Source organism: Vulpes vulpes, chromosome 13, assembly GCF_048418805.1.
Source record: "Vulpes vulpes isolate BD-2025 chromosome 13, VulVul3, whole genome shotgun sequence".
Taxonomy (NCBI): domain Eukaryota; kingdom Metazoa; phylum Chordata; class Mammalia; order Carnivora; family Canidae; genus Vulpes; species Vulpes vulpes.
The window spans coordinates 159,395,530-159,409,400 of NC_132792.1; the positions used below are offsets into that span (position 1 = coordinate 159,395,530).

The window sequence follows — 13,871 nt, forward strand, 5'->3', positions numbered from 1 at the left end:
TTTTGTAAATTTCTTGATTATACACTTTGTTATTACTTTTGGATTTTTTGCACCTTTTTAAAATTGGTATAAGTTCTTTACACATTCAAGATACTAATATTTTGCAGGTTACGTATTTGTAGTAGTTTGTCTTCTAATGTCTATATAGACTCTGTCATATGAAAGTTCCTTAGTCTATTCAGTGGTTCCCCCCTGTTGTTTTATATTTGGATTATTTCCATGAATATTTTGCGTGTTGACTTTCTTGAATTTTCTTCTTTAAAAAAATTCAGTGGTGGTGCTGAATTTGACCTGGTCTATTTTGTAGTTGGTGATAAACATTCTAGACAGTTGGCCAAGTCCAGTTGGTGCAGCCTGTGGGCATGAAATAAAGCAGCACTTGCACTTTTGGTGGCTGAATCTGCCATTCTTGGCATCCCTAACACCTGTTCTGACCAATGAACTAACTGTAGAGTGACCTAAATAAGTAAAACATTGTCATTTGTAAAGGTGGCTTTGGCACTTGAAACTGGAGTGTTTTTAATGGAACAAATGTTCAGAGGCACAAGAATTCGAGGCAATATAGTACTTATCAAAGGTAGGTCACAGGAGCACCAGACTCACATTGTTTGTAAAGCAGGCAGAATTCTCTAAGCTGTAGTTCAGTGCTATATAACTTCAGAGGTTAGAGCAGGGGTCAGCATTTTGGGGGGTTTATGGGCCACATGGTCTCTGTTGCAACTGCTCAACCCTGCGCCTGCAGCACAGCAAGCAGTAGGCACACAGCCTCGCCCCTTGGTTGCTATGTTGTCCGTCACTGCTTTGGCACTACATGGGAGTTGCTCCACGGCCTTGTAAAGCCTGGAAGATATGTTATCTGACCCTTTACAGGAAGTTTGCAGACTTGGTGCTGTTGATATTTGGGTCCAGATAATTCTTTGTTGCTGCCCCCCCGGGGGACAAAATTGTTCCCTGTTGAGAACCACTGGTCTAGAGGATTCAAGAAATGCTTTGTTTAGCTGAGGGAAATCCTCCCTCTTTTTTTTTTTTTCTCCCTCTTTTTTAAAAATAATTATTCTGCATAGTGGAGTTGCAGCTTTGATTCCTTGCTTAAGCTTTAGCTCTGATCTCAGTGTTGAATTAGAGAGGAAAATATGTCACATGAGAACTTGAATAGAATTGTCCTTAAACTATGAAATCAGATCATATCCTGATATGTGACACATATCATATCTGGAAGTCTTCCTAATCTGGAGGCAGCTTATCGACTTGCGCAGTACTTAGTCTCCCTGTGTTTAGCTTTAACCCAGTTATGCCAGATCTGAAATTTGTCCCCACATTTGTCTGTCTTCCCCACATGTGTTCTTTTTTGTCTGCCTCTACCTGTTGGCCTTTGCCAGTGGGCTGGGCCTGAGCCTCTACTAAGCAGTATTTACAGCTCGCTTGGTTAGACACAGCAACTAGGATAGCCCAAGGGCAGATGAAATAATATCCAGAGTAAGAATGCAGCGTCTCTCTTGCTCTGTCTTCTTTCACATGAAGGAGCATTCCCCCCCTCCCCTGTCTATGAAATGAGAAGTAGTATCGATTGCTTTGGTACAGTGTATAAAATATGCATCTAATGGAATGGTATTTTGGGCACTATTATCAGCATTGGCTCTGCCAAGCCCCAAGATTTTTACCTTCCTCGCCTTTTCTCCTCCCCTTCCTCCTCCTCCTCCTCCTTAGCAGCAGGTTCTTAGCAAATTGCAAGCTTTGCCTCTGGCTTGCTGGATAGCAGTGGAAGTGCAAGCCTTTTCTAGTTTCCAAGGGAGACCGGGTGCTGAGACTGCAGTCTTGCCCAGCAGCCACTTACCTTTCTTGCTATTCGTCTCCACACATCTTTTGACCTTCATTCTGCTATGCAGGCCTGCGCGAGGAGGTAATAGTCTGTTTTCTTGGCGCTCTCTTTATAAAGGGGGCAGAGGGAATGTAGGGGGGTACGGGGTAGGGAATCTGGGGTTAGCAGAGAGTAAATGCTACCATTAGGAAGAAAGTATCTCTGAAGTGTGCCGTATCTGTGAGCTTGTTCCTATTTGCTGTATCTATAAATATCTTAAAGGTAGGAGCCCCAGCACTATGTTGTATGACTTTAAAGTGCCACATGTAAACGCCTCAATGTAATAATGCCTCTGAGAAGCACAGAAGAAAAATGGGAACTTAATCTTTGGAAATTAAATAAAATCAGTTGGTTTTAAACTTCACTGGCTGACAGCCTGCATTCTGTTAGGCTTATGTTATATGAGCTGAATCTGTTTTCAGGTTTAAGGAGAGAGCACAGTGATAATGTCTCTTAATTGGATTCTCCAGTCTTCTAGAGCTGTGCTTTCCAATATGGTAGCCAGTCGCCGTGAGTGGCTATTTAGATTTAAGTTAATTAAAAAATAAGATTAAAAATTTATTTCCTCTACCACATTTTAGGTGCTCGGTAGTCACCTAAAGTGTGCTGTGACCAGCAGCTACAATATTGGACTCTGAAGGTATACAACTTTTCCATTATCATACGAAGTTCGTTGGACCATACTACGAGTGACCTACAGAATATAGGAAATTTAGTATTTGACCAGAACCAATGAATAATGGACATTTTAGTGAAAAGACTTAGAGACTGTTTGTCCAGAATCAGCATATAATTATGGATTCACTAGAGTTTAAAGCAACATGGGACCTTAAAACTATAGACTTACCCTTTATTTTGTAAGTGAAGAAACTAAAGTACCAAGAAATTAAGTGATTCTCTTTAAGGTGAAGCAAGTAGGTAATGGCAGAACCGAAACTAGAACCCAGTACCTGTTCTTTCTACTGTACCACAGTGTTAGCATCCCATACCCAACTGGAAATAGCGAGGAAAACTTGAACTAAAACCTACCCGCTAGGGCCTTAGCAACTGTAGAGTCAACATATCCTCTGAAAGAGACGTAGGTCCTTCATATCACCTGTCACTTGTATTTTGTTCGTGACAGTTTTATAGCATGTTGGTGGCAACCTCTGAAAATGTAAAAATCATTCTTTCCCCAGATAGAGTGTTGATTATGGCATACTTTTGGGAAACCATCAGGGGAAGATAGGAAAAGTCTAATGCAAGATGTCTTTATTCACCAATTCCTGACACTGCTAGATTTGAAGAAAGAAATGTCTTACTCCATAAATCTACATAATTAGCATACCATGGTATGAGTTGTGAAGAAATAGTTTGCATCTCAGTGGTGCAATGTAAGAGACACTGTACTAGAAGCAGAGACCATGGTTAATGGTCCCTTTAGGCCTGTGGCTGAACAGCATTGTGAGCTTAGGCAAGTATGTTAATGTTTCCTTAGGCTTATATCAACTCATCTCTAAGATAGGAATTTGTCATCTCTAGCTGAAGTCTTGGGATTAGATCAGATGACTTCTTGAAGCCATAAAGTCTTTAGCCACGGGTTTATGAGTCTGTTAATCCTCTGTCTCCCTCCCCTAAAGCTATCTCTATATGCTTCGAGATTAATATCAAAGCAGTTTCTTTTGGCCTTTCTGGAATACCTTTGTTTCCATATCCTCATACATAGGACACAGTCCAGGGAATGACAAGCTGTCTTACAAGGCCGTGAGATATTCTGTAATTAATGACCATGGCCTCATGAGTGCTGTAAAAGACACATGCTAACCACGGCCCTTCCCTGTTTGAGACTACCCATGTAAGTACCCTCTCTCATCAGTAGAGATTTTAGAAACAAGACTCCTTAAAGCTATTTTAAAAACCAGTTTCTTATTCCAGACAGAATTTTATTCTCTCAAAATTCCAGGGAAAACAGCTTTGTTCTTGCCTTGGAGATCATGGAGATTTTTTCATTCTTCCCCTTACAGTAGTTTTAGGTAGCCCTTTGAACCTTCCTAGGGGATATTTTCAAGGGAATTAAGACCTCTTCCAAATGAATTATCCATTTCTGGTAAAGATAATTAAGGGGAACTCTTATTAGTTTAGATGGGTTGGGTGTTACAGTACTCCCAGCCGTTCTTTTCCAAATTACCACTAGTGAGCTTTGAATGTGTTGATGAAAATAATGTAGTAGGAGGAGTGGTGGTGCTCTGATAGCAGCAGCAATCAAGCCGCGCTGAGTACTTTCCATGTGCCAGCTAGTGTTCTAGGTGCTTTATGTGTTTTATTTGATCTTTACAAGAACCCTGTCTGTACCTGCTAATATCTATTACAGCTGTTAACATCTTCCTCATATGAGAAGCTTGGGTTTAGAGTACTTAAATATTTCATCCAAGATCATTTAGCAAGGAAGTTGAGCCAGTGTTCAAACCAGGCAGTTTGATTCCCGTCAGGATACTTTATCACGACACTGTCGTTGTCAGAAGATATTTTAGGTCTTCTATTATTATTTATTGTGACTTTCTTCAGGTTCACTGGTGATTTTACTGGGCATTTTGCACAGCTTTTTTTTTTTTTTTAAGATTTATTTATTTATTTATGATAGACATACAGAGAGAGAGGCAGAGACACATGCAGAGGGAGAAGCAGGTTCCATGCCAGGAGCCTGACGTGGGACTCGTTCCTGGGACTCCAGGATCGCGCCCTGGGCCAAAGGCAGGCGCTAAACCGCTGAGCCACCCAGGGATCCCCCTTTTGCACAGCTTCTTAAGATAAAACTAGTCCATCTAAGTATATAAAGGGTCCCTATGAATTGAACATGCAGAGAACAAATTATTTTTGTGAGGTCATGCTAATTCTCTGTAATTATTTGAATTCCACTGATTATGTAACCTCAAGGTCTTAGCAAATACAAAAAAAAAAAAATGCTACCTGCCCTCTAGGAAACACATAGATATGGTAATCAAAGTAATTTGGCATTGGATTCCTTTCTCTACCACTGGGTTGGGGATGTTAGCCTACTTTTATCTGGATGTCAGAAAGCCGGAGATAGATGTAAACCCACGGCTTCTGCTATACTTTCTACTGTACTGTTTTGTGAACACAGACGTATCTTTTTTTCATAGCAATAAGGAATTGTGTAGCGCTCAGATTTCCTGGATGGTTCAGATGTTTCTCAGAAAGAGCAAGGTGTGTTGAGTGTGGGTTTGATGTAGTGTAGGAGTCACCGAATTTTTTCTGTAAAGGGCCAGATAGTGAATATTTTAGGCTTTGCAGGCTATTTTGTCTCCACTGTAAATATTAAACTCTGTTGCTGTGGTTAGGTAAAACTTTATTTTGTTATAAAAATATGGCAGACTCAGGACCAGAATTTGTTCACCACCTGGTCTAGATTTTAGAAAGTGCAAGGACCTGGGCTCTACTGAAAACTGAGTAAGTACATCCTCAAGGCAACCATAGTTAGGTGCACCAATTTTGTGAACCTTGGAATCCACATCTAGGTAAAGGAGAAGGAATGAAAATGTTGCTTCCGTCCTCAAAATATTTACAAATTCAAGTACTGGAGTTTTCTGGGTTTTGTTTTTGTTTTTGTCTTTTTACAGTTTAAATCATAAACATCTCATATTTTGACAACAGATAACAAAATAGTATATATGATATTCACTAAAAATAATAATATACTAAATACATAGATAAGTACATAGATAATAATCTAGACATAGATGAAATAGAATGAAAATGGGTTATTTTCATGTGGTGAAATTTTAGTTTATTTTTGTTTTTACATTTTTGTCTTCTAACTTTTCCATGAAAAATGTGTATGATTTCAAATACTTAAGATTTCAAGTCAGGTACAGTGTTATTGATCTGATCTACCAGTCCTGTTTTTACTACTCTATTTCTCTCATTCAATAAAACTCTTGAGTATGCAGTGGGATAAGCCAGTTTGAAGCTCTTTTCTTTCACTATGGCTCCTATCTAATATGCAAAGGAAGGTTAACAGTCAATAATGAAGTATAATACTGATGCTGTATATATTTTGCGGGTAGAAATGACATGTGAGTAGGCTGGTGGGTAACCCAGACGGAATTTCATGGGGAGTTAGTCCCTGGGGGCTGGTCCAGACTTTGTAGGTTTGGAGACTTAATTTTTTTCAGTTCACCCAGAGGAGAGGAAGATACTAAGTAAGGACTCAAACCTATCCAAACATACAGTGGATTGATACACGTATCAGAATTCCAATTTACTGGGACACCTGGGTGGCTCAGTGGTTGAGCATCTACCTTTGGCTCAGGTTGTGATCCCAAGGTCCTGGGATCGAGTCCCACGTCAGGCTCCCTGCATGGAGCCTGCTTCTCCCTCTGCCTGTGTCTCTGCCTCTGTGTGTGTGTGTGTGTTGTGTCTCTAATGACTAAATAAATAAAATCTTAAAAAAAAAAAAAGAATTTCAATTTACTAATACACATTGAGAGGAAAAGTGTGACTGTTAAAATATAGCTTGGTTGGAGACTTCTGCTTCAGGATATAGTATATCTTTTTTTTTTTTAATCCTGCTATTATTGCATTTCTTTTTTTTTAAGATTCTATTAATTTATTCATGAGACACACACACACACACACACACACACAGAGGCAGAGAGACAGGCAGAGGGAGAAGCAGGCTCCATGCAGGGAGCCCGATGTGGGGCTCAGTCCCGGGTCTCCAGGATCACGCCCTGAGACGAAGGCAGGCACCAAACTGCTGAGCCATCCAGGGATCCCTAGTATTATCTTTTATTAGACAAACTCTCCCACTGAGAATAAGTAGGAAAACTGGGTAGATATTAGAAAGTATCTTTGAAGGTATTGGAGAGTTATTAAGAAAATGAGGACTTGAGGGATCAAGATCCTGGAGAGAAGGAAGTCATAAAGAGGTGAGCCCAGCATTTGGCTGTGCTTTCCCACTTGAGGCATTTGCTGATTAATAAAGCCATAGCTACAAGACTAAGAAACTGGGCAGGATTTTCAATAGTCTCATGGAGCTGAGGGAACAAAAACTGGAGTTCAGGAAGTGGGGCCCCATACTTCCATCTGAGACCACTGAAGGGCTACATTCTAGAACTAAGGGCTCCCCAGAAATAGACCAGCCCTTGCAAAGACTGAGGCTAGTTTCCAGTCAGCTCCATCTCAAGGTAGATGAGGATCATTTGCCTTGACCCTGTAGTTCTCAAAGAATGGTCTCCAGGTCAGAAGCATCACGGAGCCCCAATTAGAAACGCAAATTCTCAGACCCTACTCCAGACATACTGAATCAGGACTTCTGGGGGTGGGGCCTAACAATTTGTATTTCACAAGCTCCCTAAGAAATTCTGATGTAGATGAAAGTTTGAGAATTATTTCCTTAACCTAACTGCAAGAGGAAAAGAATATCCTCTTATTGAAAATGTTGGGCAGTTATTCTCAACCTTCCTGGGCTCTCAATGTCTGAGCAGGGATGGGTTCAGTGTTAAATGTGATGAATAGTGTATTTTGTATTGTTTAAATTGCATCTCCCATATAATGTGAGAATCGTCCAGGAGAAGGCAGCTTCCTGCATGCAGTGTGCTTTTTTTTTTTTTTTTAAACAAGTAACAACTCTTTTTAAGAAACAGTTATTTTTCTTTGAAGTCATATTGATGAGAAGATGTATATGCACTTAAAATTTTCCTAGTAAAGACGTGTATTCAAGTGTAAAAAAAGTGTGGGTTTTTTTTCTTTCTTTTTTTTTTTTTTTAGAAATTAGCAGACATACCAAGAAATAAGACTGATTTACTAAAAAACTAAGAGGAAAAAACAAACAGTAAGAGCAGAGCCAGATATTGATGTTATCAGACATAGACTTTAAAATAATTATGGTTATTCAAGAAATTGGAAGATGGAGAATTTCAACAGAGAACTGCAATTTATTTTGTAAAGAATCAAATGGAAATTCTAAAACCAAAAATTTAAATTTAAAAATCTAAATAACTCATTCAAAATTCAACTGGTGAGTTTATAGTAGACCAACTGAAGAGAAGATTATTAGACTTAACCAGATGGACAGTAGAAATTATCTAAAATGAGATGCCCAGCTGGCTCAGTTGGAAGAGTGTGCAACTCTCAATTTGGGGTTGTGAGTTCAAGCTCCACATTGGGAGTAGGTAGAAGTTACATGTATAAATAAAACTTAAAAAAGTAGAAGGTACATGTATAAATAAAACTTAAAAAAAGAAAGAGAATAAAAATATCCAGAATGAAAATATCCAGAGAGAGAAAAGGATGGAAATACAGAAAAAGCATAATAAAGAAATAGGGCATGGCCAATAAAAGTCTAACATAAGTAGAATTGGAGTGCAGAGGAAGAAAAAAGAAGAATTAGCTGCTTTTTTTCCTGGAATACCATTTTTTACTTGAAAGAATGACTGGGCAGACTATGATCATTTAGACTTGGGTTCTTGGCAGATATGTTCTTGAAAATGAATGAAGTGAACTTGTCACAAAGTATTTGTTGCCACTCATAAAGTTTTAAATTTCAAGAAGGTAGAATTTTGGAAAACTTATTTCTGCTACTAAGAGTGGTATAATTGACTACTTCCCAATATTTAAAGCCTGTCCTAAGATCAAAGGTGATATTAAAGAATGTGATTTTTTGTTTTATTTTTCTATAATTTTTTAATTGAGATACTATTGACATATCATTGTATTAGTTTTAGGTATACAACATAATGATTTAATAAACATATATATACAAAACGATTATTACAATAAGTAATATAACATCCATCATCATGTATAATTATAATTTTTTCTCATGATAAGAACTTTTGAAGTTACTCTGCTAGCAACTTGTAAGTATATTGTTAATTGTAGGCACCATATTGTACATTATATACCCAGGATTTACTAATCTTATAAACGGAATTGTGTACCTTTTGAGCACCCTCACCTACTTTGCCCACCCTCTTCTCCCTGCCTCCATTAACCATAAATCAGTACTCTGTATCTATGAGTTTTTGTTTTTTTAAGATTGCACATTTAAGTGAGATCAGATTTTTTTCCCTAATGTTTTATATGAGTTCTTTATCTATTTTGGATATTAACCCCTTATCAGTTCTATGATTTGCTAATATTTTCTTCCATTCTTTAAGTCACCTTTTCATTTTGTTGATGATTTGCTTTGCTGTGCAGAAGCTTTTCAGTTTGATACAGTCCCGCTTATTTATTTTTGCTTCAGTTGCCTTTGCTTTTGATGTGAAATCAAAAAAAAAAAAAAAAAAACAATCATTGCACGGCCAATGTCAAGGAGCTTATCCCCTATGTTACAGAATGTGATTTATAAAATTATTATTCTATAATGAAATGTGTTAACATTTGGAAGATCTGTACCAGTGTTTTCCACATAACCAATGTGCAATGACCCAAAGTTATGCATGGCTAAGAAGGTCCATTCAAAGTGCAAGGTAGACCAATAGATTTCAGCGTAGCAGAGTATGAACAGTCAATTAATATGGTTTCAGATTCCACATTGCTACTAACATTTAAGAAACTACCACTCATGATTTAGTATAGTATCCAAGAAGAATATCCATAATTATCTAAAAAGGCTATTATAATACTCCTGACTTTTCCAATTACAGACTTACATAAGACTGCATATTCTTTATATATTTTAACTGAAAACACCATTTTGCAACATATTGAATGAAGCATGTGTGAAATTCTGGCTCTCTTCTGTTAAGCTAACGTTAAAGAAAATTATAAAAATGTAATAAACACTAAATTTGTTTTAGATAATAGTTACTTTTCATAAGAGATGTTATTCATGGAACTTTTTGTAATAGGTTTATTATTTTTAAATGCATTAGTGCATTTTATTTAATTTCTCAGTTTGAATTTCTGCTAAGGGTAAATATTAAGAGATGTACATAAACAAAAGCTCTTTGGAAGACATCAGTAATTTTTAAAAATGTAAAAGGGCCCTGAGACCAAAAAATTGAGAATCATTGCTACAGATACTAAAATGATAATTAAAATATATAAGAATATTATGAATAGTTTTGTGCCACTAAATGTAAAAATATTAAGTTTTTTGAAAAATAATACCAAAACAGGAAATCTGACTAGGCAGTGTGGCGGGATACAAAATCAATGCCCAGAAATCAGTGGCATTTCTGTACACTAACAATGAGACTGAAGAAAGAGAAATTAAGGAGTCAATCCCATTTACAATTGCACCCAAAAGCATAAGATACCTAGGAATAAATCTAGCCAAAGAGGTAAAGAATCTATACCCTAAAAACTACAGAACACTTATGAAAGAAATTGAGGAAGACACAAAGAGATGGAAAAATATTCCATGCTCATGGATTGGAAGGATTAATATGTATAACATATTAATAATATATTAATATTGTGAAAATGTCTGTGTTACCCAGGGTAATTTACGCATTCAATGCAATCCCCATCAAAATACCCTGGAGTTAATCTTAAGATTTGTGTGGAATCAGAAAAGACCTCGAATAGCCAGGGGAATATTGAAAAAGAAAACCAGAGCCGGGGGCATCACAATGCCAGATTTCAGGTTGTACTACAAAGCTGTGATCATCAAGACAGAGTGGTACTGGGACAAAAACATGGATCAATGGAACAGAACAGAGAACCCAGAAATGGGCCCTCAACTCTATGGTCAACTAATATTCGACAAAGCAGGAAAGCCTATCCACTGGAAAAAGGACAGTCTCTTCAGTAAATGGTGCTGGGAAAATTGGAGAGTCACATGCAGAAGAATGAAACTAGACCACTCTCTTACACCAGACACAAAGATAAACTCAAAATGGATGAAAGATCTAAATGTGAGACAAGAATCCATCAAAATCCTATAGGCCTGAATCAATTAAAGAAATTAACCCCTTATTTAAAACCCTCCTATAAAATCCATATGGCTTCATTGGTGCACTTCGCTGTTTAAGGAGGAAACAACCTTAATCTTACACAAATTCTTATAGAAAATAGACAAGGAGGGGCACCTGGGCGGCTCAGTTAAGCATTCGCCTTTAGCTTGGGTCCTGATCCCAGGGTTCTGAGATCGAGCCCTGCATTGGATTCCCTGCTTGATGGGGAGCCTGCTTCTCCCTCCCTCTGCCTGCCAGTCCCCCTGCCTGTGCTCTCTCTCTCTGTCAAATAAACAAATAAATAAAATCTTAAAGTAGACAAGGAGAAAACACTTTCAACTTCTATAATCTTAATTCCCAGACCTGGTTAGGTTATTATAAGAAGGGAAATAATAGGCTAATTTCTCTAATAAATATGGATGGAGAAATCGTAAACTAAATAATACTGAATCTGTATAAAAGTAAGTCTACGTATAGAGGTGCTTGGCTGGCTCAGTCAGTAGAGCATGCAACTCTTGATCTCAGGGTTGTAAGTTCAAACCCCATCTTGAGTATACAGCTTACCTTTAAAAAATGAAATAAAATAAATATTTTTTTTTTAAAAAAAGGTGATGATACAGTCATGGCCAAGTTGAGCTTATCCTAAGAATCCACTCTTATGTTGTCATTCAAAAATTACTCAGTGTGATTCACCATATTAATAGAAAAAAGATGGAAAATGATAAAAATCTCAGTATACGGGGAAGAAAAGCATGTGATAAGTTTGACACACCCTAATGATTAAAAACCAGAACCAATAACAAAAAATCCTCTTAGCCTATTCCAATTGGAATGGAAAGGAATAGATTGAACTTGAGAAGCAGCGTCTACAGAAATCTTGCAGTAGACATCACAGTGATAAATTGCTGAATGCTTTCTCTCTGAAGGCAAGAACAAAGCATGGAAACTTCCTGCCGTCACTCCTTTTCAACATGTCCTGGAGGTTCTAGCCAGAGCATTACAGCAAGAAAAGAAAAATTGTAAGGATATGGAAAGAAGAAATGAAATTCTCATTTTACAAAAGACATAATTCTGCATGAAGAGTAATACATGTATAAGTAATGTCTTGGATTATGCAGTTTTCACTGATAGCATTTCTATCGTTTTGATTGTGTGCAAGTTCATTTTTAGATGTAGAAATCACTTCAGTATGTGGAAGTACCTTGTCATGCCTCAAGTACGTGCAGCAAGGGTCTTACTTGTGCTGTTACTTTTTTTCTCTACAGGTCGTATCTGACTCCTGTACGGGATGAGGAAGCAGAGTCTTTACGGAAAGCACGCTCCAGACAAGCTCGGCAGACTCGAAGGTCTACTCAAGTGAGTGTGGCCTTCTTTTTTATGTCATTTTGTCTACCTTTCTGTTGGAAGTACAATGAAAAAATCTTAAGATGAGCGCCTTATTCCGGCCGCTGTTGTAAAAGTTTTCACTTGTGTTAAGTCTTACACTACAGAGTATCAGATAAATTTATAGCTGCATCTACCCACTCTCACTTTTATTTCTCCAGGCTCAGAACAGGTTTATCTCCTTTCCTTTGCAAGATTACTCATTCCTTTTGTGTTTACAAAGCTACATTCTTGAGAATCCCTAAAGGAGAAGAGTTTGGCAGTTCCTTAAATTGTTGTATATACTACAGTTACCATGTGACCCATCAGTTCTCCTCTTAGGTATATAGTCGAGAGAAGTGAAAATACATGTCCACACAAAAACTTGTTCATAGATGTTTATAACAGCATTATTCACAATAGCCTAAATTCCAAATTCAGCGTTATCTTTGAACTCTGGCCAGAGTGGACTTGCTATGTAGACATCCACTACGCATGTGTGGAGTTTGCAAGCTTGCTGTAGGGTTGAATCCTGAGCTCTCAGCGGCAGCAAGGTTTAGCCTTGTGTGGCTAAGTGTGCCTCAGCTATTCTCAGCAGATGTAGGAGTGGTGGGCATAGGCTGAGCCGTCGAGCAGACCAAATAAATTAAGCAGTTAGCATAACTGGGGAAAAAAGGAAACAAATTTCCATTAACAAAGGAATGGATAAACAAAGTATTATATATCCATATAATAGAATTTTATTTGGTAATAAAAAGAAGTGCCCTGATACATGCTAATGCTACAATGTGCATGAACCTTAGGAAAACATGTTAAGTGAAAGAAATTAGAGATGATTCCATTTATCTGAAAATATCCAGAATAGGCAAAGCCAAAGAAATAGAAAATAGATTAGAGAGGTATCTGGGTAGTTCAGTCAGATAAGCGTCCAACTCTTGATTTCAGCACAGGAAATGAGCTCAGGGTCATACAACAGGCTCTGTGCTAGACATGGAGCCTCCTAAGATTTTCTCTCTCCGTCTCCTTCTGCCCCTCCCCCCCTCACTCTCACTCTCTCTAAAAAAAGAAAAAGAAAAGAAAATAGATTAGTGGCTGCCAGGGGTGGGAGAGAGGGAGGAATGGGAGTGACTGCTGATGGATGTGGAGTTTCTTTTTGGGGTGATGAAATATTCTGGAATGAGATGGTGATGATGGTTGCACAACTCTGAATATGCTAAAACCACGGAACTATACAGGCATACCTCATTGCCCTTCACAGATACTGCTTTTTTTCTTTTTTTTTTTCTTTTTAACAAATTGAAAGTTCAGAGTTCAGTGGGGGATGTCACTGCAGTTGTGGTGGAAATAGCAAGGGGACTAGAATTAGCAGTGGAGCCTGAAGATGGAACTGAATGGCTACAGTGTCACGGTCAAACATAAACAGGTGGGAAGTTGCTTCTTACGGACACGCAGAAAAAGTTGTTTCTTGAGATGGAACCTGCTCCTGGTGAAGATGCTGTGAATATTGTTGAAATGATGACAAAGAATTTAGAATATTATGTAAACTTAGTTGATAAAGAAGTGGCAGGGTTTGAGAGGATTGACTCCAGTTTTGAAAGCAGTTCTGTGGGTGTAAAATGCTGTCAAACAGCATCGTACGCTATCAAGAAATTGTTCATGGGAGCAAGAATCAAGCAATGTGGCACATTTCCTTCATTGTGGTTGCATTGTAAGAAATTGCCACAGTCACCCTTATCAGTCAGCAGCCA

General features: G+C 37.9%; 1 protein-coding gene across 10 annotated transcripts in view; it reads left to right on the forward strand.

Moving 5' to 3' along the window:
* The window catches only part of PPP1R12B (protein phosphatase 1 regulatory subunit 12B), a 204,882-nt gene that overhangs the window by 101,448 nt on the left and 89,563 nt on the right, over nt 1–13,871 (forward strand). For 9 of the 10 annotated variants that reach the window (XR_011996431.1, XM_026018025.2, XM_026018028.2 and 6 more), the window contains one exon: nt 12,027–12,117. Coding sequence is in view for 7 of the 10 variants with exons in the window: in XM_026018025.2 (XP_025873810.1) it covers nt 12,027–12,117 (91 nt within the window). In the remaining 3 variants the exon portion in view is untranslated. Of the gene's footprint in view, nt 1–1,810; nt 1,901–12,026; nt 12,118–13,871 lie in introns of those variants that run through there. The other variant, XM_072733510.1, reaches the window with a different exon arrangement.